This window comes from Priapulus caudatus, unplaced genomic scaffold, assembly GCF_000485595.1.
Source record: "Priapulus caudatus unplaced genomic scaffold, Priapulus_caudatus-5.0.1 Scaffold408, whole genome shotgun sequence".
Classification (NCBI taxonomy): Eukaryota; Metazoa; Priapulida; class Priapulimorpha; order Priapulimorphida; family Priapulidae; genus Priapulus; species Priapulus caudatus.
Window position 1 is genome coordinate 63,633 of NW_014577469.1, and position 22,330 is coordinate 85,962.

The 22,330-nt window shown below is 40.1% G+C and overlaps 3 protein-coding genes across 10 annotated transcripts in view; 2 read left to right on the top strand and 1 right to left on the bottom strand.

Moving 5' to 3' along the window:
- LOC106810076 (putative ATP-dependent RNA helicase DHX30) overlaps positions 1 to 11,081 on the top strand; it is a 34,922-nt gene extending 23,841 nt beyond the window's left edge. For 5 of the 8 annotated variants that reach the window (XM_014813343.1, XM_014813344.1, XM_014813342.1 and 2 more), the window contains 15 exons: positions 418 to 517; positions 930 to 1,089; positions 2,202 to 2,406; positions 2,652 to 2,800; positions 3,044 to 3,173; positions 4,221 to 4,476; positions 4,774 to 4,912; positions 5,191 to 5,284; positions 5,539 to 5,695; positions 6,555 to 6,673; positions 6,928 to 7,116; positions 7,315 to 7,447; positions 8,257 to 8,344; positions 8,671 to 8,809; positions 10,969 to 11,081. In XM_014813343.1, coding sequence (XP_014668829.1) covers positions 418 to 517; positions 930 to 1,089; positions 2,202 to 2,406; positions 2,652 to 2,800; positions 3,044 to 3,173; positions 4,221 to 4,476; positions 4,774 to 4,912; positions 5,191 to 5,284; positions 5,539 to 5,695; positions 6,555 to 6,673; positions 6,928 to 7,116; positions 7,315 to 7,447; positions 8,257 to 8,344; positions 8,671 to 8,809; positions 10,969 to 11,025 — 2,115 coding nt within the window. In that variant the 3' untranslated portion in view covers positions 11,026 to 11,081. Of the gene's footprint in view, positions 1 to 417; positions 518 to 929; positions 1,090 to 2,201; positions 2,407 to 2,651; positions 2,801 to 3,043; positions 3,174 to 4,220; positions 4,477 to 4,773; positions 4,913 to 5,190; positions 5,285 to 5,538; positions 5,696 to 6,554; positions 6,674 to 6,927; positions 7,117 to 7,314; positions 7,448 to 8,239; positions 8,345 to 8,670; positions 8,810 to 10,968 lie in introns of those variants that run through there. The other 3 variants (XM_014813347.1, XM_014813345.1, XM_014813348.1) reach the window with 3 other exon arrangements.
- Positions 11,082 to 11,471: 390 nt separating this feature from the next.
- On the bottom strand, positions 11,472 to 18,872 carry LOC106810078 (solute carrier family 25 member 40-like). Its single transcript, XM_014813351.1, has 11 exons — positions 18,582 to 18,872; positions 17,566 to 17,780; positions 16,889 to 16,936; positions 16,578 to 16,645; positions 15,904 to 16,034; positions 15,434 to 15,508; positions 14,574 to 14,672; positions 14,067 to 14,176; positions 13,675 to 13,756; positions 13,369 to 13,452; positions 11,472 to 13,020 (listed from the first exon to the last, which is right to left on the bottom strand). Exons 1-11 carry the CDS (start codon positions 18,700 to 18,702, stop codon positions 12,893 to 12,895), a joined length of 1,161 nt encoding a protein of 386 aa, XP_014668837.1. The 5' UTR covers positions 18,703 to 18,872; the 3' UTR covers positions 11,472 to 12,892.
- A 242-nt stretch (positions 18,873 to 19,114) lies between these two features.
- LOC106810064 (tetraspanin-31-like) overlaps positions 19,115 to 22,330 on the top strand; it is a 17,776-nt gene continuing 14,560 nt past the window's right edge. Inside the window, exon 1 of the mRNA XM_014813328.1 lies at positions 19,115 to 19,264. Coding sequence (XP_014668814.1) covers positions 19,202 to 19,264 — 63 coding nt within the window. The 5' untranslated portion in view covers positions 19,115 to 19,201. The remainder of the gene's footprint in view (positions 19,265 to 22,330) is intronic.

Consider the following 22,330-nt stretch of genomic DNA (forward strand, 5'->3'; position numbering starts at 1 on the left):
TCCTCCGAGCTTGTGATCCAGTGGCCATAGATCCCTATATATATATATATCATGAACGTATAATTATATCTGTGCTCTATGTATATACAAATTTTATGTATAAATTATGTATTGAGATCGATATGTTCATGATATAAGTGTAATATAGGGAGAAAATAGTAAAGCGAAGAACGCCAATGTCATTGATTGTCTTGGAATGTATATGACTTTGAGCATGTACATAACTTAATAGAAATGTTTGTCATGTTTTTATGAGGCATTGCATGTAATGTGTGATAGATTTTGCATCTTGCTAAAGTTAGATAGACGAAGAAGACTAAAAGATTTTTGATGACATTTATTTAAATGTATGCACATTGGTAAAATTGTTACATAACATTCACTATTTTATAAAAAAAGTGAAATATTTTATTACAGGTTAGACTGGATCATGTAATGCCCACCCGAGAAGGTGCAACACTATTCTGTACTCCAGGCATCTTGCTCAGAAAATTGCAGAGCAACCAAGACTTGAAAGGTAAATTAATTAAAAGTAAACAGCCACAGTGATGTATATATGCCACGCCATCACAGACCAGAGAATGTGGTGCTGATGCCGAAGTCAATATTTCCCCCATTATTCACAATATATCGCTCCTTATTTCCTTTGGTTTCACTGCATGGCGTCATCATGTTTGTCTGGATATTTAATTACATCTGTATTATTTAATTACACTGTCATCATATTACGAGTAGTAAATGCAAAAATACATTTGCTATAATTTTTTACATTTTATAATGCAAATATTTGCACATATTATCATGCCCAAACGTGTAAGCACCTCTTCTCTCATCTGATTGCCTGATTGTTGGAATTACATGTGATGTGTTCGAGTGAGAGTGCTCATGTGGAGGTGTCTATATTCTGAATAATTTATGCATTTGTGAAGGTGTGACACACGTGATTGTGGATGAGGTACACGAGAGAAACGTCCTCACAGACTTCCTGCTCATAATATTGAAGGAGACGATACAGAGAAATCCCGAACTGAGGCTGGTTCTCATGAGTGCCTCAATAAATGCAGAAATCTTCTCTCGCTACTTTGACAAGTATGCTATGATATAGCTCCATTTATATGCCGTGCTGACAGACGTACTTCAAGTAATTTCGTGCTCCATTGTGTAATCGGTGGCAGAGAGTAAAAGGTGTACACGAATTGTGTTGAGGGATATATATATAGTTGTGCCGTCACGTTCTTAAGCCTGCCGCACATGCTGTGGAACTTGCTGTGCCATCGTCCACACGTGGAAAGTGGTGCAGCAAGTTCCACAGCGTGTGCGGATGCAAAATCCCTCGATCTGGGTAATGTGGAAAATATCACACGTTTGATATTTTCTTCCACGTGTGGAAGTTTGAACAGCGTGTGCGGAGCCTTCCACACCCAATTCGCATTGTTTGCTTGATTGTTCGCTTGGACACAGAGCGTCGTTCACACGATGTTTGATCGATCAGTTCTTGGACATGCCTCTATGCGAGCTGCCTGATATGTGAGCTGTGCGAGCTGCGAGCCGCGAGCTGAGAGCTGAGAAAAAAATATAATGCGTCCAAGCGAACAATCAAGCGAACAATGCGAATTGGGTGTGGACAAGGAGCTAAATATAACAGCTAATATGTTATATTTAGCTCCTTGTGTGTGGAAGGCTTCGCACACGCTGTTCAAACTTCCACACGTGGAAGAAAATATCAAACACGTGTAATATTTTCCACACGACCCAGATCGAGGGATATTTTTTGCATCCGCACACGCTGTGGAACTTGCTGCGCCACTTTCCACGTGTGGACGATGGCACAGCAAGTTCCACAGCGTGTGCGGCGGGCTTTAAGTTTCATACCCCATGTGCTGTTTGTTGTACTGTGTTTACTAATACTGTAATACAGATATTTAAAACCTTGGTGGGAAAAGCGTCATATTTTATTTACACTGTAATAAATAATTATAGTATACATTGTAAATAGATGTCGCACATGCTCACATGTTGAAAACAGGCCTTCAGATCTAATTCATGACCAAAATACAAAATCGTTAGATAATTAAACTAGATAAAAAATATGTAAGCGATGTACCTTATTATTGTTTGTGTATCGGTGTCTCTCACTATGGCAGGTACCGGTCGTTTGTCATACACCTGCAAAAAGTTAGCATCCTTTATGGCATTTCCAGTTGCCCGATCGTGAGAGTTCCAGGATTTATGCATCCAGTGGAGGATCACTATCTGCCTGATGTGCATCATATGCTGAGATCAGGAACACATGCCTCTGCTGTCACGGCAGACTCTAGCATGCCTGAGGTGCATTCAGGCACACCAAAGCTAAACTGTGAATTGGTCGCTAATGTGATAAAAAAGATATGCGATGACAAACCTCCGGTAAGTACGTGTTCGATTGCCATTCTGATATATTATTCCTTTCTGATTTCACGAATCTTTGATATAATATTTATGAGTTAGTTGTTCTAATAGTAATAAAAGGAGTAAATAAAAGAATAGAAATCGTAGTAATAGTAGTAGTAGTAGTAGTAATAATAATAATAATAATAACAATAATAATAATGATAATAATAATAATGTGTTCTCATACCTCACTTTTGCTATTACCATTTTTTATAATGAAGGGAGGCATCTTGTGTTTTATGCCTGGATGGAATGAGATAGCGGAGGTCTCCAGTATACTTGGAAACATGTTCGATGATCCATCACACTTCCTCGTTATACCTGCTCACTCAAAAATTGCACAACACAAACAGAATCAAATGTTTGCAAGGTAAACTACCATTTTTTTATGATGAAACCACATTAAAGGTTATTAACAAAAGGTTAATTCTTTTATTTTATTTTGTATCAGCAAGTATTTGGAAGGTGGTGCGTGCTTGTTGCAAGAGAATATAGTATTGGTGAGGAATTATGGCACATCTTGTGCCATTTCCTGGCTCTAAGAAAAAAAGTTATTGTACTAACTAACATTATATATACATTTTTATAACGAGTGATTTTAATTTAATTATAGAGTTCCACCTAATGTAAGAAAGATTGTTCTGGCGACCAACATAGCTGAAACCTCGATTACGATCAATGAGATTGTCTATGTTATTGATCCTGGAATAGAGAAAATTCTGAAGTATGATCCTGACAGAGGGGTGAGTACGTTCCTCTTCTAGTAAGGCCTAAAAAAAGACGTTTGTTTCCGCTAACCCGACCGAGTCCATTTTAAACCCCCATATCGAAACTTTTTATTGTGATCGGCCCAAAAAAAATTAAAAAGATTTTTTTTTAATGTTTAAAAAAATAAAAATAGCCCAACGTGATATCGATCGGTGAATGCATTGATTTGACTTTAAAGTCATTAAAGGGCTGTTATAAGTATAAAACAAGTATTGTTAGAATAAAAAATAAATAAAAAAATATTTTGATAAAAAAAGTTTTGCCTGCTTACCGTGTCCAATTTTTTTCAGCTCGTTAGCGGAAACAAACATCTTTTTTTCTCAGGCCTAAGATATATGAATATAGAAGGGGCATTCCCAAAAACGTTTCACTCCCATGCTGTGATTCGTGGACAGCACCACTAAATAGTTTAAAATGGGATAAATAATAATGGCAGGTTTTGTTTATTCGCGATGATTTAAAGTATGGTGAGTTTGTACTCACATTTAACCCCACCATACATACACAGGTTGTTTGCTAATGTCCACGCGTACGAAATTTGCTGCACAAAGTAGAACACTGCTGTGATTGTATCTCTACGTAGTATATACATATACGCACGCAAATATTCGCGAAATTATGACAATTATAGTGAGGAATCGCGCGTGTGTAGTCGGCTCAAAAGAGCAGCGTCGAACGTCGTGCGATGTTTTGAGCGCGCGTCAATTTTAGCGCACGGCTCGCGTGCGTTTACAGCGGGTGCAGCGATACGTCTGTGACACATACCTAAACGCGTACCCGAACGTGTCGCCTTCCCTGCCTCAGAAGTGGATCACGTACTTCAACAGGGTGCGTCCACCTTCTACGGTTTCGGTTTTCCGTACCGGTGTCTGACGCTGAGTGAATTTAATTGCGCTTAAAGTGTGGCGCTTAAAGGACAATAAAAGTAAATTAAAAATAATTTTTTTTAATGATAACATTTTTTTTAAGGATTCAAAATTTTTTTAAGGATTCAAAATTAAAGATATTATTTTTTTAAACAGGTATCGTGCCTGGACGTTGTGTGGGTGTCGCGAGCCAGCGTGCAGCAGAGGCGGGGTCGCGCGGGCCGCGTGCAGTCAGGCGAGTGCTTCCATCTCTTCCCGAGCGAGCAGCTCGATCGAATGCACGCATACCTCACGCCGGAGATGCACCGCATTCCCCTGGAGCAGATCGTGCTAGAGGCAAAGCTGCACTGCGAGGGGAAGAGAGCGAACGAGTTCCTGTCGCAGGCGCTCGAACCGCCCGAACCAAAAGCTGGTGGGTTTACCCGCATGACTCTTGCAGAACGAGGAAGGGGAAGGGATCGAACGAGATCGAAGTAAAATATTAAGTATTAATCATAATGTGAAATATGAAATATGAAATATTAAGACTATATCAAGTGAAACTCATGATTATCGAGGTTTGTTGAATTTGAGACATGCTGACGCCAGTAGCAGCGGATCGACGATGTTGGAGATCTCTTGTCGCTGCCCTATGTGCCATCTAGGCATACCTACGAGGGATAACTAACTATAACTAACTAACTTTGTTGAATTTGTGTCGATTCGACAGTTCGGCGTGCAGTTCAGGTGCTGCAGGAGTTGGATATATTGGACGTGGAGGAGAATTTGACCGTGCTGGGGAGAAGGGTGGCTCACTTCACCACTCACCCGCGGCTGTCAAAGTGCCTCGTTTACGCACTGCTTTTCAGGTAACTATTGTATAGCCGCATATAGCGTTTATTGCCGACACCAGCTCTGTAAAGAGTGTGTACCACATTTCATTATTTGGGTGAAATAGTGCACGTAAGCAGGACAATACGAAAACGTTATATTATAAAACGCCATCTAGGGATAAAACTGATTGAGCCTTTATGACAGTTTTTAAAGAAAAAAACTCATTATATCTTCAACCTCATGAAATGAAATAATGGATCATTATGATTATGATATCCAGTGTAGCAATGAGTGGGTATATATATACTTGCAGATGCTTGGACCCTGTTTTATCTATAGCTGCTTATCTGGGACAGGCTAAAGAGCTTTTTGAACAGACAATGGAAAATAAGAAAGAAGTTAAAGAGGTATGTGTAGTGAGGTACTTTATTTAAGTATTAATATTATATATGCATCTCTGTGATTGATCCCAATCTTTGAAAATCAGCAACATCCAAGGCATAGCTGTGTTAACAACCCTTGCTGCCTTAATTACATATACCTAAAATAGCCTATAGCTCTGGCACGTATTACCAATTCTTACATGGCTAAAATTGCCTGAACCAAAATCATTCGACAGTAAAGCGGGCTTTTAAGGTCTTTGTTTCTGGGCTTTCCTCAGATAAAATGTCGATTTTCCCTGCAAAGCAAAAGTGATCACTTGACCTACGTGAATCTGTATGGAGCGTGGAGGGATGCCTACAGGCAGAACCAGCTGGCAGAGCGCACGTTCTGTGAGACAAATCTACTCAGTCGGCCCAACATGAGGTTCATGCATGGTAAGGCAGTGACCAGTTACTACAGCTGAGAGGGTCTATGTCCCCCAGGGTACTGCTGGAACGTACCCTGGTACTATCTCATATGCGGGACTGTACCTCGCCTACTCCAATAACGAGTCTAGGGAGTCACCTACGCCTACACCCTAACCCTAACCCAAACCATATCAGATAGTCACCAGGGTATGTTCCGGCAGTATACCCTGGGGGACATAGACCCTATGAGCGTTACTGCATGTATACGCTGTATATTTCGCGGTGGTTTAATTTTCGCAAATTTCGCGAATGCGTCCCTGACTGCGAAAATAACAACACACGAATAATTCATACTGAATAATATCGAATAATTCATAATTCACCGACCGCGAAATTAACCACTAGCGAAATTGTCCGTCTTCCACTTGTGAATTTGCAAAAATATCTGTACGCGAAAAATATGGCGTATACAGTAGATTAATGAAATGTCGGGTGAGACATGTAGACGAGATGGATCGAATATTACACATAAGAGGCAAACATGCTTCAAAATCTAAGAATGTTCCTGATGTAACAGCTTTAAAGGTAACTGTTTACACTGTGCACAACTTGACACAACTTTAACACAACTTTACACAGCATATAATGAAACAGTCATGGTATATAGAATCGTTTAACGGATCGATTAATGGACATTCAATTGCAATTACTAATGGAGGAGGACTCTTGTATACGATATTGTAATGATATCAATGAATTATATCAATATCAATAAATTGCAGTATTATATAGTATAATATTTATATGTGTTTTGCAATTTCATGTTCATTATCTACATTTTTGTTGATACTGTTTATTGATACTAGGTTCTGTTTTTATGCTGTAGGACTTAGACATCTGTACTTGGAACATCTGTTTGATGCATTTCTGTTAGAGAGTGTAGAAAGTGGCAACAATCTGTTAGACACCAACAACGATCTGTCCCACTGTCACACGCTGATAAAGGTAAATTAATCACTTAATAATTAACTAACATCGCCTTTTTAATTATAATTGACTACAGTTTTAATGCTGTGCTATGTGCTGCGTTATAATTCTCTGATTTTACGACACAGAGGTACATTCGTTTTCTTCCAAAATTTCAACACTCTCAGTTCGTGTAGCGTGCGTATTTTTATTGCCAAGTAATAATTTGTGAGATATGTGGAGCATGCAGTGATCCCTTGCTAGTTTACAAACAGCGATGGCTGCGTTAACAGGGAATCCTTCTGGCGGGGTTCTATCCCAACATGGCTAGGATCAAACGTGGAGAGCTGCACAAGGGCAGGATCAAGCACGACGCCATTGTGCTCTCATCTTTACGTGACGGCGTCACGAGAATGCACACCGACTCCGTTAACAAGCAGGAGAGAGAGCATGACAGCCAGTGGATCACGTACTTCAACAGGGTGCGTCCACCTTCTATGGTTTCGGTTTTCCGTACGAGTTTCCGCTGTTTCACGCCGAGTGAATTTAATTGTCCTTTAACCTTAGAGTAGTTATATAGGAGTGAAATATCGGAGGGGTTAGTATTGTGGGTAAGTGTTGATATTGCTAGATGTTGATTTTCATTGTTGTGTATGTTGTGCTGCAATTACTTGGTTTAGGTGAAGTCTGTGCAGATGGGAGCAACAATGCTCAGGGATACATCTACTGTGCAGCCATTGGCAGTTCTCATGTTTGGAGGTCACAGATTGACGGTGGCCTCACCAGATGAATTTAACACTAGTCACAGCAGTGGTGAGAAATTGTGCTCAACTTTCAGCATTATAGTTTTCATCCGAATGTCTGTTTATGCCTTTTATAGCAAAATGATTTATTATTGCCTTTTTCCCAATATTAGAATTGAATTAATTAAAAGCTGCTATTATTCAAATAGTTATATATAATATTTATCATCACTCTATTGTAATATTTATATTACTTATATTCTATATACTTATACTTAAAGATGTAGTTATTATCCACATGTAACACTTAGTACCTAGTGGGTTATGTGTATGCTCTAATCATTTAGCAAATTAGAATTACCGATGTGGATATAGAAGACAGTTTTTACAATATTGTATCTATTGAATGAAATTTACACCGAATCATTGAAAATTATTATGACTAAAAGCCCATCTCCTCACACGCGGCGCGGCACGGAACGCCACGGAAACGGCGTCGTTCACCCCTACCGACAAAGTTCAAATCGATTATATCTTATGGCGCAGTCTCCACTGACACGGCACGGCGCCAGCCCGGTTTCACAGGCACTCAAATGAGTTTGACTTTTGCCGGCTGCCGTGTACGGAGAAAGACAGTTGAACCAATCAACGCGATTGTTTTTTATCACGTGTTCTGCTCACGCCACCATCAGCCAATGGACAACAAGCACATGCATAATTTCTGATCACTGAACCAGAGTGAACACAATGCGCTCAGGTACCATGCGCGAAATCACAATGTATTTTTTTTCAGCACAACGGCGCTGCGTTTTGCTGTGTCGTGTCGTGCCGCATGTGTGGAGACATAGCTTTACTATGGTAGTGTTGTGTCTGTTTTAGATCACCTATCTCAGAGCAAAGCCTGTACAGATGAAGCCGTTATAATGGTAGATGGTGATAAAAGGGTTGCCTTTTCCTGCAGCAAACGGTAAATATGTCATTTAACTTCAAGAGAAAACATTCTAAATCAATGTCACGTGATATAGCATTGGAGGAAATCTGCCTGCTAAACGTCTCGAGATCGATTTAACCACTGAACAGTTTTATTGTAAATGTCATAATTATTGCTGGTAGTAGCTGTCTGAATATGCAGCAGTATACGGATGCAAAGTGAGAATTGTGCCCCCCTGACATGAATGCCTCCCTGGAGTTGGTAAAAGTGCCCTTACTCAATCACTGATACCTCACGCACATGCCCCTCCACTGATCGTCACCGTTGTGTCAGTGTGTCATATCAACCGATTTCACATGCAGAGAAGCAGAGATGCTGCAAGACTACAGAGATGCGTTGAACTCTATTTGCACTCACATTCTGACGACACCAACGATCCTGCAGAGTGCGGATGCTGATGGTCGTGATGGTGATGGTGAGGAGGACGATTCCGTACGGGAGGTACGCATACAAAGGGAAACGCCAATCAACGCTTCTGATGTTGATTTTCATTGTTGTGTATGTTGTGTTGCAATTACTTGGTTTAGGTGAAGTCTGTGCAGATGGGAGCAACAATGCTCAGGGATACATCTACTGTGCAGCCATTGGCAGTTCTCATGTTTGGAGGTCACAGACTGACGGTGGCCTCACCAGATGAATTTAACACTAGCAGTGGTGAGAAATTGTGCTCAACTTTCAGCATTATAGTTTTCATCCGAATGTCTGTTTATGCCTTTTATAGCAAAATGATTTATTATTGCCTTTTTCCCAATATTAGAATTGAATTAATTAAAAGCTGCTATTATTCAAATAGTTATATATAATATTTATCATCACTCTATTGTAATATTTATATTACTTATATTCTATATACTTATACTTAAAGAAGTAGTTATTATCCACATGTAACACTTAGCACCTAGTGCGCTATGTGTATATGTGTATGCTCTTAATTATTTAGCAAATTAGATTTACCAATGTGGATATAGAAGACAGTTTTCCAATATTTGAATTCTATTGAATGAAATTTACAGCGAATTATTTCATTGAAAATTATTATGACTAAAGGCCCATCTCCTCACACGCGGCGCGGCACGGAACGCCACGGAAACACGTCATTCACCACTACCGGCAAAGTTCAAATCGATTATATCTTATGGCGCAGTCTCCACTGACACGGCACGGCGCCAGCCCGGTTTCACAGGCACTCAAATGAGTTTGACTTTTGCCGGCTGCCGTGTACGGAGAAAGACAGTTGAACCAATCAACGCGATTATTTTTTATCACGTGTTCTGCTCACGCCACCATCAGCCAATGGACAACAAGCACATGCATAATTTCTGATCACTGAACCAGAGTGAACACAATGCGCTTAGGTACAATGCGCGAAATCACAATGTATTTTTTTCCAGCACAACGGCGCTGCGTTTTGCTGTGTCGTGTCGTGCCGCATGTGTGGAGACATAGCTTTACTATGGTAGTGTTGTGTCTGTTTTAGATCACCTATCTGAGAGCAAAGCCTGTACAGATGAAGCCGTTATAATGGTAGATGGTGATAAAAGGGTTGCCTTTTCCTGCAGCAAACGGTAAATATGTGATTTAACTTCAAGAGAAAACATCTTAAACCAATGTCACGTGATATAGCACTGGAGGAAATCTGCCTGCTAAACGTCTCGAGATCGATTTAACCACTGAACAGTTTTATTGTAAATGTCATAATTATTGCTGGTAGTAGCTGTCTGAATATGCAGCAGTATACGGATGCAAAGTGAGAATTGTGCCCCCCTGACATGAATGCCTCCCTGGAGTTGGTAAAAGTGCCCTTACTCAATCACTGATACCTCACGCACATGCCCCTCCACTGATCGTCACCGTTGTGTCAGTGTGTCATATCAACCGATTTCACATGCAGAGAAGCAGAGATGCTGCAAGACTACAGAGATGCGTTGAACTCTATTTGCACTCACATTCTGACGACACCAATGATCCTGCAGAGTGCGGATGCTGATGGTCGTGATGGTGATGGTGAGGAGGACGATTCCGTACGGGAGGTACGCATACAAAGGGAAACGCCAATCAACGCTTCATCCTTGACAACACATAAACAGGGGGGGGGACTCTATATACCTCTAGCTGTAGAATTAGAAAAGAGCTGTTCTCCTAGGGCGCGTTTGTTTGGTCGGATCCATGGATCTCGATCCGATGGATTCGTTGATCTGACCGTTTGTTTGGTCGGATCACTTGATCTTGATTCACCAAACCCGACCCTGCTAGCGAGGTGGATTCAAACGGGATCCAATATGGCGACCCGCGCCTCAGCCAATCGCAGCTTGTTCTTTGTTATGAACCATCCCGTGATAGGTCACAGCGACACGTGAACCGGTGAAAGTGAGTTTGCGTTTGTTTGGTCGGATCAGGATCACATGATCTCGATCAGACGGATTCGTCCCAAACAAACGCGCCCATAGACTATAGCCAGGTTTACCGATGGAAGAATTAAGCTGCCGGCCGTGGGGCTATTCTAGCTGGTTGGTAATGCACAGCCGTTATCAAATGATAAAAGAAATAGTTAGGATGCCTAAATTGCTGTATGGTGCTAATGATGATGCTTTCTTTTCCAGATAAGATCCCTGTATGAAATGATCATCAAGACTACAGCTACACTTCTAGATTTGTAGTAACACGACACCATTAATGTCATCGTCAGTCAGTTGAGGGAGGAGCAGAGGAATGGAGGGGGGAAGGAATGGAGGCTAGAGGGAGGGGGTGGAGGGAAAGAAGTAGAGAGGGAATGAGGGGGATAATTTTGAGGTGTACATAGGAAGAAAAACGTTTTGTGATTCTACTGAATTTTTTTTATAATGGTTTTCTGCTTTTTTCAGCTGTGCAATTATGTAAATATATTAAATACATTGCTTAACATGTAATTTTAAAATATATGAAGAGGCTTGGAGTATAATATGCCAAATATGTGAATTATTATTTGTTTCAAAAATAGGTATTTAAAAGTAAAATAATTAAGATGAGCTGAATGTAAGTATCCTTGCTTATGCTGGAATTCATGATGCCATTACTCAAAAAAAACCCACAAACTTCTTTAAAAAAAAAGTAAAGATCAAAGAACTGATATATAGTTATTATTTATTTTTATATAACAAACATAAACATTCTCTTAACAAGTACCATTCTGACTAAGCCACATGAACTGGTGACACTAATGGTACTGCACGAGGGGGTGGGGGATGAAACAATACGCTGCTGATACATTCTGCATTTGTTTCTGCACAGACATTAAAATATCCACACGACTCCTCAGTAAAAATCACCCCGTGGAATAGCAGCAGCATCCCCTAATTCTCAAGTGGACTTCGACGCACTCAATTCTACTACGCCTCATGTGCTCCTACGTCCACATAAACTTGGTCTGCCGCACTGGAACACAGCACCCTAATTACATTACTCTGAATTATTTTTTTACTTACATTACTGAAGTTCACAGTACTATAATCAGCATCACAGTTCTTTGCACTGTAGGGTCATACAGCAGATATGCACATAATGTAATACACAACTGTATGAGTGACATCTATCATGTCTATCATCTAATTATAATCATCTATTGTCAGTGATAATCAGCATATGCGAGACAACAAACGGTGACTAGGATGCTGAGGTATTGCAAAAAGCAGCGCACTCGACTACAGCTAAAATGCACCCACAATTTTGATGATAGTATTACGCCCTACTCCATGCAGACTAAACGATAGCAAGGATATACTAATCCTATGCCTATACCTATGACCTACGACCTCCGCTAAATTTATAATGAACTAATAAATTTTTAGCAAGTGATTTGAAAGCAAATGCAGCTCCAACTTCACTTACCAATCATGATACCTCGATGAAGTACTAACTATACTAGGATCATGATAACGTAGAACAGTGTAGAATACGTTTTGTGAGTTAAAAGTCCTAAAACAGTTTTGAAATACGTTTGTGAAATTCCACTGGATAATAAAAGGGTCTGTGATAGTCCGCTCATTCATTAGTTACTGCAGCTTATCACTTCACATAAAAACTGAGCGAGTTCCAAATATTGCACTACATTATCGATACATCCACTTCCGAAAAGCAGACAGGTGATGAATATTAAACGTGCGGGATCCCACAGCCACCTAGAATCCCTGTAATTCACAAATCGTATGGCCAAACAATGCTGCAATCACTGCGTGTGTGTGATGGGAACAAAAGCGCTAGCAGATTCTCAACACGCGCAGATGAGACTAGCCACAATTAACGGAAATGCTAACTAAATCTTTTGTGCACTGTTCGAGCATGTTGAAACACAAACGAAAGCCACCGCTGCAAGGAAATGTGAAACTGCACCTTCTACATTTCCTACCACATTCCTACTGCCATTCAATTATTCCTTCCCTTTTTTTTCCTCTACCATTCTCTATAAGGTAACACAGCTTAGTGTACTCATTCCATGTGGGAGCAGCACGGAGACACACGGCTGGCTTCGTACACGTGGAGAGGGAATCACTACGTACAGTCACATGGATCTCCTGCCAATCGGGCGTTGCGGGTGCGGAAGAAATGCTTGCCGAATTCGTAGCTGCTAATCATAATGGCGCACGCCGGCGCGACCTTGACTATGCGCGGCACAATTCCTATGCAAACAATCACGTTATCAAAACGGCGCATACACACTTAGCTCTATTTTGCAACGTAAGAGCCCTGCCATGGTCGCATACAGTGGATCTCGCTTCGAGTTATTATACTTCTTCTGCTAACACTACGTGACCATATTAGCATTACACGGTTGTGACTATAGACATTGCTCATATTTGTGCTACACAGTTGTACACATTACACTATTTTGACCATACAAGCAGTCGTCCTACTCTCGTAACATGACTCTTATTTCTTTTCGATGGGCGACAGTCTGGCAATAGATATGACGCTGTGGCCCATGACAGAATCTTGTTGTGAAACCGCTACCTGGGTTAATTACCTACCTGCGAACAAGCTTCTGAACCCCTTCTCAGTGTAGAGTCGACGAATGAGATGACTCGTCTTCATTTCGTTCGGATTCGTCGCCACTGCAACGCGTTCAAAAAGGTGAGAAGGTCAAAGGTTAATAATTAATTGTTAAGGTCAGGTACGAAAAAACGTATAAGTACACATAACACATGCATTACTGTGGAGCAACCAACAATAATGGATACATTGCAATGGTAATGACTGCAAGCCCAAGGTTGAGCACCAATATTCTTATTTAAATAGTTTTTAGTCAATAAAACAGGCTAGTAGCTAGCACTTACCGTGCGCCAATTCTCTTTGCCCAAGTTCAATCTGCCGATGCGTTTTAACGACATCGAATGGAACCGTTATCACAGCAGCAACCTGTATGTACATGTTGTAATTAATTAGCAGCAGTGAACGGCTTACTCAAGGCAGAGCAATACTTTCACATCTACATCTGTATACGACTATACGCACATCTCAGCAACGATCACTCGACTTCGAAGCACATGCTCGCAAATTTCAATGTGTCACTCTTAGATACGCTTTCGTAATCTCAGTGACTGATTAGTAAATTAGACTATATAGAAACGATGAGTTATTACTATCAATCGGACGAGCCATCATTGAGCATTAGATTTGCCTACCGTCATGGAACAAGATGAACAAATAGTATCTCAAAAATACATACACTTCCAGACACAGCTCCAGCTGTGAAACTCATGGCCAGGCTTGGATCCTTGCATGCAGACGATCGTAAAAACACCGACTTTAGGTATTCGTACCCAGACCAGTATATAGCTGTAATGCACAAATTACATGGATGTAGTTATATGGCGGGAAATGACACGCGCACAAAACAGAAGGCAGCACAGAATTATGATATTACATAGCATTTCTGATATAGTATAAAGATCGAGATTGCTTAATCGCTTAAAATGCTTAATCGCTTAATCGCTTAAATTGCTTAATTGCTTAAAAAAATTCGAGATTGCTTATCGTTTTTGCATAAATTCAGTTAAATTATGGTTCATTTATTGCATTATGCATCTTGCCATTGCTTTTTTCTGCCTCTCACAATGGTGACATATGCTGGTCATATTAAGTTTATTTTCCAAAGCTTTATACATTCTCTATCACATCTATCACACAAAGCACAAGGATATCAACAAAAAACCAACAACAGCACTGTGTATACCTGAGAAAGGAACATCCCTAAGGAGTGTTGGCGACAAGCCCCGCCATAGAGACAGGATCCCACCGTTGCTAACGGATTTTCGTATAGCCGCTCCTATCTCTGTCAAATTACAATACGAAAAGAACAATACAGTGTAATTACACTTGTGGTATCGTGACCAATGTATGAATTAGACAAATATGATTTCAATTATTACCACAGCTCTCTCTAGGAATTTCAGAAGGCATGTCGGTCAATTGGACAATTCATACCAGACTGCTAACTGGAGTCGATTACGTGCATCCTAAGCAGCCTCAATACACAGATAAACTCAATCAGTTTTAAGATGTATACATGATGCTGTGAAACCACACCATGATTGTGTTAGTTTCGTCAAAAGTAAACACAGCTGAAGGGTGGTTAACAGCACAGGTAAGTGGCTGCACTTAGGGTAAGTGTAAGCACTGGTATATAAACACAGCACATGGAAGTTTTAAGGTTTGTCGATAAGGCAATTAATGCATGTAGGAGGATGTATGGGATGTTGCAAACTAGCTTCAGCTTTGAAGCACGTTGGACCCCGACAGGCATCGAAGGAAGAGAACCCTGCCTCATGGGGCCATTGATTATTATAACTGAGAAAGTTGCTTAGCTAAGAGTAACAATAGCACTTGGTAGGGTCAGTTTATCACTTGTGTAGCACATGACAATCACATATAGGCTGATTAGACATTAGTGCATGCATAACTCGGCGGCAGGAGGAACTGGTAAACTGAATATCATTTCTATAGATTTGTTGGCGATCATCATTGATTTAACGTAACCAAGAAAATAAGGTATAATATACGTATATACCAAGAAAATGTGATAAAGGCACGTACCTTTGTAGCTGAGTTGCTCCGACTGCATCTTTGTGCGTACCAGCTCCAGAGGGCTTATCACAGTAACTGCTATCACTGAGAAAAATAAACATGAAAATCAGTCGTCCCAGTAATCGTAAACACGGCCATAGTTGTAAGCCATTCCAAAAATGATATAGCATATAATTTGAACAATTGCACAACGATATAAATACATTTTGTGTCCAGCTATGGCCTATGTATATAAGGCATGCATAATGCGAACATAAGCACGTGCCATGTTTCGTTAGGAAGGATAGATCTTTCCACTAAGTTACAAAAACTTGTATACGAACATGTATCCTAAAAAGTGTGATCGCACCACAAAAGAATTTTTGATTACTTTGAGCAACAGAAAAGATCAGCTTGACTAAAAACATTTTCGAACATAAACACAGCACGTGAAACTATGCGTTTTATGTGCATGTACACGTACACCTTGTATACATTACCTCGTGCCAATGCTCCAGCACTCATCACAAGTGCGAGATTGTAACTCTGAACTCCAAAGCATCTATAGAACAGATCCCTCAGATTGTCATATGATGTGAAGTATATCATTGTAGCTGGCACAGCCATAACTCTGCGAGAAAGATAGCGCACATTAACAGGTTAGACCTGCTACATCCCTACACCAAGTCGTTTCAAGATACACAAACACACCACAGGGTATTAGCCAGGAATGGGTATTGTGGGAGACTGGGAGTGCAGGAAAAATATTTGGGAGTGCAATTTTACAAATGTACACGGCTTTAGATCAATATTTTAGGCCGTGCTACACATTTTTGGCCGTGCAAATCACGGCTGCACAGCTCGCTGGCTAATACGTTGACGCACCACGTTTTCAGGCTAAGAAATCAAGTAAATTTTCAAGATGGCTTGGGAAAGAGACCTACATCGTATTGCTCATATTACTGTTGTTGAACTACTTGCACCAGTTGGCGTTAATCTCAGATCATAGACTACAGAATATCAATATTAAATCTATCAACTGCATGCAAACAAACAAAATAAAATAGGTCATGACATTATTATGATTGACATAATAGAATTTATAAAAAAATTAGTTAAAACCAGACTGGTTTTTAATTTTTTTTAATGAATTATTGACATATGTTATCCATACAGTGTAGGTGGCAATCCACTCCATAGTGCTTGAACGCCTTCGTGCCTGGCTATTTTAACAAATGCATCCTGTAATAATATGGTTGCAAATCAAAGTATGAGATGCACTATAAGAACAAAAGCCACGTATATTTTTACTTTATCCCTATATTTCACTGCTATTCACTGCTATAATTAAATCGGAAATACTTTTAAAGATAAACTTGCCGGCCAATTTAAAATATAGTTATATATACAAACATTTATACAATTTATATGCAAGAACAATTGATTATTGCTATAATGTACATAACAATGAAAATAAACATTTACCGCAGTTCCTCCAAATTTTACCACGTGGACTGGCTCAATTAGGCGAATCTGTGAAGAATTGAAAAATAATTACAATCAATCAAATTGGAAAATACCATGCAGGTGCATAAAGCAGGTGCTTTGGTTTTGAAATGGGTAGTGCTACGTCACTGGGATTAACACTTAAATTGTTTTGGAAGAGCACAGAATATTTTAATGCAGCTTCTAGCGTTCCGTGCCGCTAGGTTATTCAACTGTCGACAACCTCTTGGTCAAGCAAATATAATTGATTGTTTGCATGTACATTAGACATTATTAGTGGCTTATATCAGTCACTAGCGTGGCATTCACAGCAGGAAGATGCACTCAGTTCAATATATGAATTTGCATCTCCTTTTTGCATGCAAACAGATCTCTAATGCAGTATTTGACATTATTTGTTACTTTCATATATGCAAAACGCAGGGTAAACTAGCGCTGCATTGGCGGTAACGTCCCAGTTGGCCTACTTCCCATTTCGCCTACTTTCAGAATGGGCAATATTCCCATTTCGCCTACTCTCAGAATGGGTAATAGTGCCATTTTGTCGTAGTATTGATATTACAACAAATACCAGGAGAAATTGTGCGACTTTCCACCACGTTTTCCTAACTGCACTATAATAAAATTCAGTTTAGAATGATATTTAGTCGATGTACCTTTGAACAATCAGTGCACACTGATGTTCCAGAAAATCTGATTTCACCCTGGTGCTCATGCCAACCAGGTTTTTCCTTTTCTATAGCATGGACAGCTTCACTGACACACAAGCAGAGGTGATCCATGAGTCCATTAGAGTATATGAAGAACTGCCCCTTTGCAAGAGGTTTCTGTTGTGATTGAAGTCTGATCTTTACTACGTCTAACGGAGTAACTGAAAGAATGGTTGATAACTGTATTAGAAGATAAAATGCCATCGATCACATCATCACACCTGAAATGAACATGAATCGGAAATCGGAAGAATTAGTTAACTAGTTATTTAATTAGTTAATTAGTATACAGATATAACTGTTTAACTTTTTGATAAATGGTGCTATAGTTATAGCAGGGAAAATTGGTTCCACCTTTTCAATTGGTGCTAAATTGAGACCAGTTCAATGTTCAATTCACATTGATTTCAATGTCTGAAATTCCAACAGGTGCACTCAGGATAGCACTATCCTAATAACAACCCCCGGAATTTTGGCTGCTAAGCTGTAAGCAAACACAGGTTGACTATATTTAAAATAGGGTAGGTAATCGTAACGTAGTAAAGGTTCAATATCACAAAGTTGCAAGGTATGATTTTGGTAGAGAAATACACAGTGACACACACAGACAGGAATACGTACACACACACACGCGTACGCACATGCACACGTACGCACACGCAAGCACGAGTATGAACACGCACACACACGCGTATGCACACGCACACGCACACGTGCGCGCACAGACACACACGCACACGCGCACGCGTGCGCGCATACACACACACGCACGCGTGTGCGCACACACACACGCACGCGTGTGCGCACACACACACACACACGTTCACACACACGCACGCAAGCACACATGCACGCAAGCACACACGCACGCAAGCACACACACACACACACACCCACGCAAGCACACACACACACACACGCACGCAAGCACACACATACTGAAACATACGAAATCCGTATACCGAAAAAGGACGTCACCAGTGCTCCCGAACATGACGAAATAATTTGTTGTTTGGGTGTGATAGACGTCGTATCAAAGCACGGTCGCGAAACGACTTGATCACGTTCTTCATTACCCGTCATACTTGATAAACAAGCTAATTACGCCGCCAACCCGACTCTTATATTCTCACTTTTTAACCGTTAAAGAAAGTAGCCATGTCATGCAAAATAACCAGTTACGCTAAGAGTAAGATAAATAACGGTTTATGGTCTATGCCTATGGTTTTATAGTTTCCAATAAAAACATGCCATAACAAGAGAACACCAAAATTACCTAACAGGGTGTTTCACGCGACAAGCATCTTATTATTGTTACCAAGAATAACAATAGAAATAACCAATTAAATATAAAATCTTGAGTAAACTAAAATTTAAAAAATATAGCTAAAGTTATTTTATTATATAACTTTTACCATTTCAGAGAAGTCACATATATGTCACGACCGATTTCTTGAAAGAGGATTTGTCATATGGTCATATTATTCAAGACGGTGAAGACGTCTATTTTGTGGTTTTATCCAGCATCTGCTCTTTTTCTTCGTGTTATATTTTAACTGTAAGATATTATATCTAGTATAAAATGGCATGTGGAGGGTTCACCTGCTCAAAGAATGCCCTGACGGCGCTAAATATTCTATATATTGTAAGTAAAGCATTACTATCAACGTTTAGAATCTTAGGCTAAAACTAAAAGCCTAAGTCGCCTATTTAATAGTATTACTATTAGTATTAGTATTAGTATTAGTATTACTATTAGTACTATTACTAATACTATTAGTATTAGTACTATTACTAATAGTATTACTATTACTTATTAGCTCTAGTAGTAGCACTATAGCCCGCGTACAGTTGCCGCAGGGCTATAGAACGTAATATCAATATGGCAATTTCCAGTGAGTAAGCAAAGACAACTTTTGACCGATAATAACTTCTTCGGTATGCCAAATAAAACACATTCTCTGCCGGACAAATGTCTTAAGAAATTAAGTTACTACAAACACTAAAAGTAAAATGAAAAGACAAACTAACGCTTAAATATTGTACTTGCGATATTACTCGTCGACAAAGAATGTTTATCAACTTGTAACCGCAATTTCTCGTTGCGCCGCGCTCGCGCGGTTCCTGCGCTAGTGAGCGGGCACAATGTATTTCCAAGTGGAAGGGTGGGCAGGTTGCACGCGGATTTAACCGCCATTTTTTGTTGCCATATAATGCAACCGCGTGCAACCTGCCCACCCCTCCACTTGGAAATATATTGTGCCCGCTCACTAGTGAAAAATGGCGGTTACAAGATTACAAGTTACAATCTTCGTCGACGAGTAATATAGAAAGTACAACATTTAACCGTTAGTTTGCAGTTTAATTTTAGTGTTTGTAGTAACTTAAGACATTTGTCCGACAGAGAATGTGTTTTATTTGACATACCGAAGAAGTAATTATCGGCAAAAAGTTGTCTTTGCTTACACATTAGAAATTGCCATATTACGTTCTATAACCCTGCAGCAACTGTACGCGGGCTATAGTACGTACTAGAGCTACCTATGTATGACTGAGTATAAGTATGAGTTAGCTCTAGTACTATAGCTCGCGTACAGTTGCCGCTGTAGTGCCAGTGCTGTAGCGCCAGTGGCAACTGTACGCGGGCTATAGTACTAGAGCTAAGTATGAGTATGACGTATGACTATGAGTATGACTCGAGTATGAGTCTATTATGAGTATGACATGTAACATAGTTACGTACGCCGGTACGGTACTGTAATGTAATAATTTAGTAATTGCTCGTGTCTGCATAGGCGGCAGCAGCTTGGATGAACTTATTTTTGCCAGTTTGAATCTCGGGTACAGACAAATTCAAGTACAAGTATTATTCAATGATGAATTATATCATCATCATGACATGGTCCACAGACCACACTGCAATGCAGAGAAAAGCTAATATTTTAAGTAATATTACTAATAAGTAATATTATTGGTGGCGTGTTACATCCAGCCTACCCAATAAACTGTGCCACCTCCACATTCCACTTACGCCATATTTCTCTCATAACCTCATAAATAATAGTCTTCAAAAGTCCAAGGGACTATAATGAAGACATTTATACCATTCCTAGTCCATTCATAGTCCATTCATAGTCCATTTCATTAGTCATTTCATGCAGAAATGGAAGGTCTTTCACTGTTTCATAGTATAAAACTAGTTTCATAAATCCAACTATTTTAGTCTGCCATGAAAGTCTGTTCATTTCTGCATGAAGCATGGTGTAACAGTAGGTGGAATGGGGAGGTGGCATTGCTTATTAGGTAGACTGTTTACAGATTGTAACGCTCCACTAATAATAGCTTTTATACTCTGCATTGGAAGTGTGGCGCATAGACACAATAGCGGTTAGAGTGTTACTATGGCTGAGAGGGTCTATATCCCCCAGGGTACTGCCGGAACGTACCCTGGTACTATCTAATATGCCGAACCATACCTCGCCTACTCCACTAACGAGTCTAGGGAGTTGCCTACGCCTACTCCCTAACCCTAACCCTAACCATATCAAATAGTTACCAGGGTACGTTCCGGTATACCGGACCGTACCCAGGGTACGTTCCGGCAGTATCCTGGGGGAGATAGACCCTATGAGCATTACTATGGACACCAACTCATTTAACTAATGGAAGTATCATAAATTAATTTCATGAAGTGTACCTGTATGGGCGTGTTGACACTGTGATCTACAGACATAGCATTATATAAATTTGAGTTTATTGGCAGCCGTATAGCACCGTCAACTAGCCACATGTAATGAACGTTTGGCAGTAAGATCTTACAGTCGAGAAATAGATGCGAGTTATTTTTCAGGGGTTGCATCAAATGAGTATCATTGAGTCATATCGGCCAGTCAACATAAATTCGCTCTTTTACTGCAGTTTATATACGTTGATAGGCATTGATGCAGTCCATTGTTACTTACTGATAAGATATATTAATAAGACGGAATAGTTGCTGGTGTCAGAGCCATGAATCCCTTCTGAAGAGCCAGTTCTTATTGCCCAGGAGATCCAACAAAGTGCTAAAACAGTTTGAAAATGGCTGTCATCAGCTCATTTTATATTGCAAAGTTGACAAATTTCAAATATAAATGATAAAGGAGTCGATGAGTTACAGTTTGATAACTATGGTATTTCTCCCAATCTAAAGGTTGTCTGACACATTGTTCCAAAAACAATACTTAGCGATTGATAGTTTGAGTACTCATATATTTTAACAGCCGCTTAAAGATGCATTCCCTCGCACATTTTTAGCTCAGCTGACGAAGTCAGATGCAGCTTGTAGAATCGCATGATTGTCCGTCTGTTCGTGCGTCCGTCCATCCGTCTGTCAACAGTTGGGCACAAATCTTAAGAGCTCGACGTACGGTCTTGATATTTGGAACGTCAGGGGGGGGATTGCGAAAAGGACCCGGGATGTCGAATTTGGGGGTCAAGGGTCAAAGGTCAATGGAGAGGGAATATTTTACTCTTAACCAAAGGTATAAGAGGAAATACGGAATTGCGGCACAAATCTCAACAGCTCGACCTATGCTCTTAATATTCGATGTATAGTGTGATGGGGAGGAAACCCATCACCAGCGCGAAACTGGAGGTCACATGTCAAAGGGCAGTGGGGGAAATCTGAAAGGTCAGATATCAGACATTTTCTGAGGACATGGTCTAACGGACC

What these genes read in the sequence shown, in the direction of transcription:
- LOC106810078 (XM_014813351.1), bottom strand. Translation starts at nt 18,702, where the DNA reads ATGACGGGTAATGAAGAACGTGATCAAGTCGTTTCGCGACCGTGCTTT. An exon ending in GCAAAGAGAATTGGCGCACG is followed by an intron (nt 13,453 to 13,674) that starts GTAAGTGCTAGC and finishes AACGCGTTGCAG; the next exon opens with TGGCGACGAATCCGAACGAA. An exon ending in GTTCAGAAGCTTGTTCGCAG is followed by an intron (nt 13,021 to 13,368) that starts GTAGGTAATTAA and finishes TTGTTTGCATAG; the next exon opens with GAATTGTGCCGCGCATAGTC.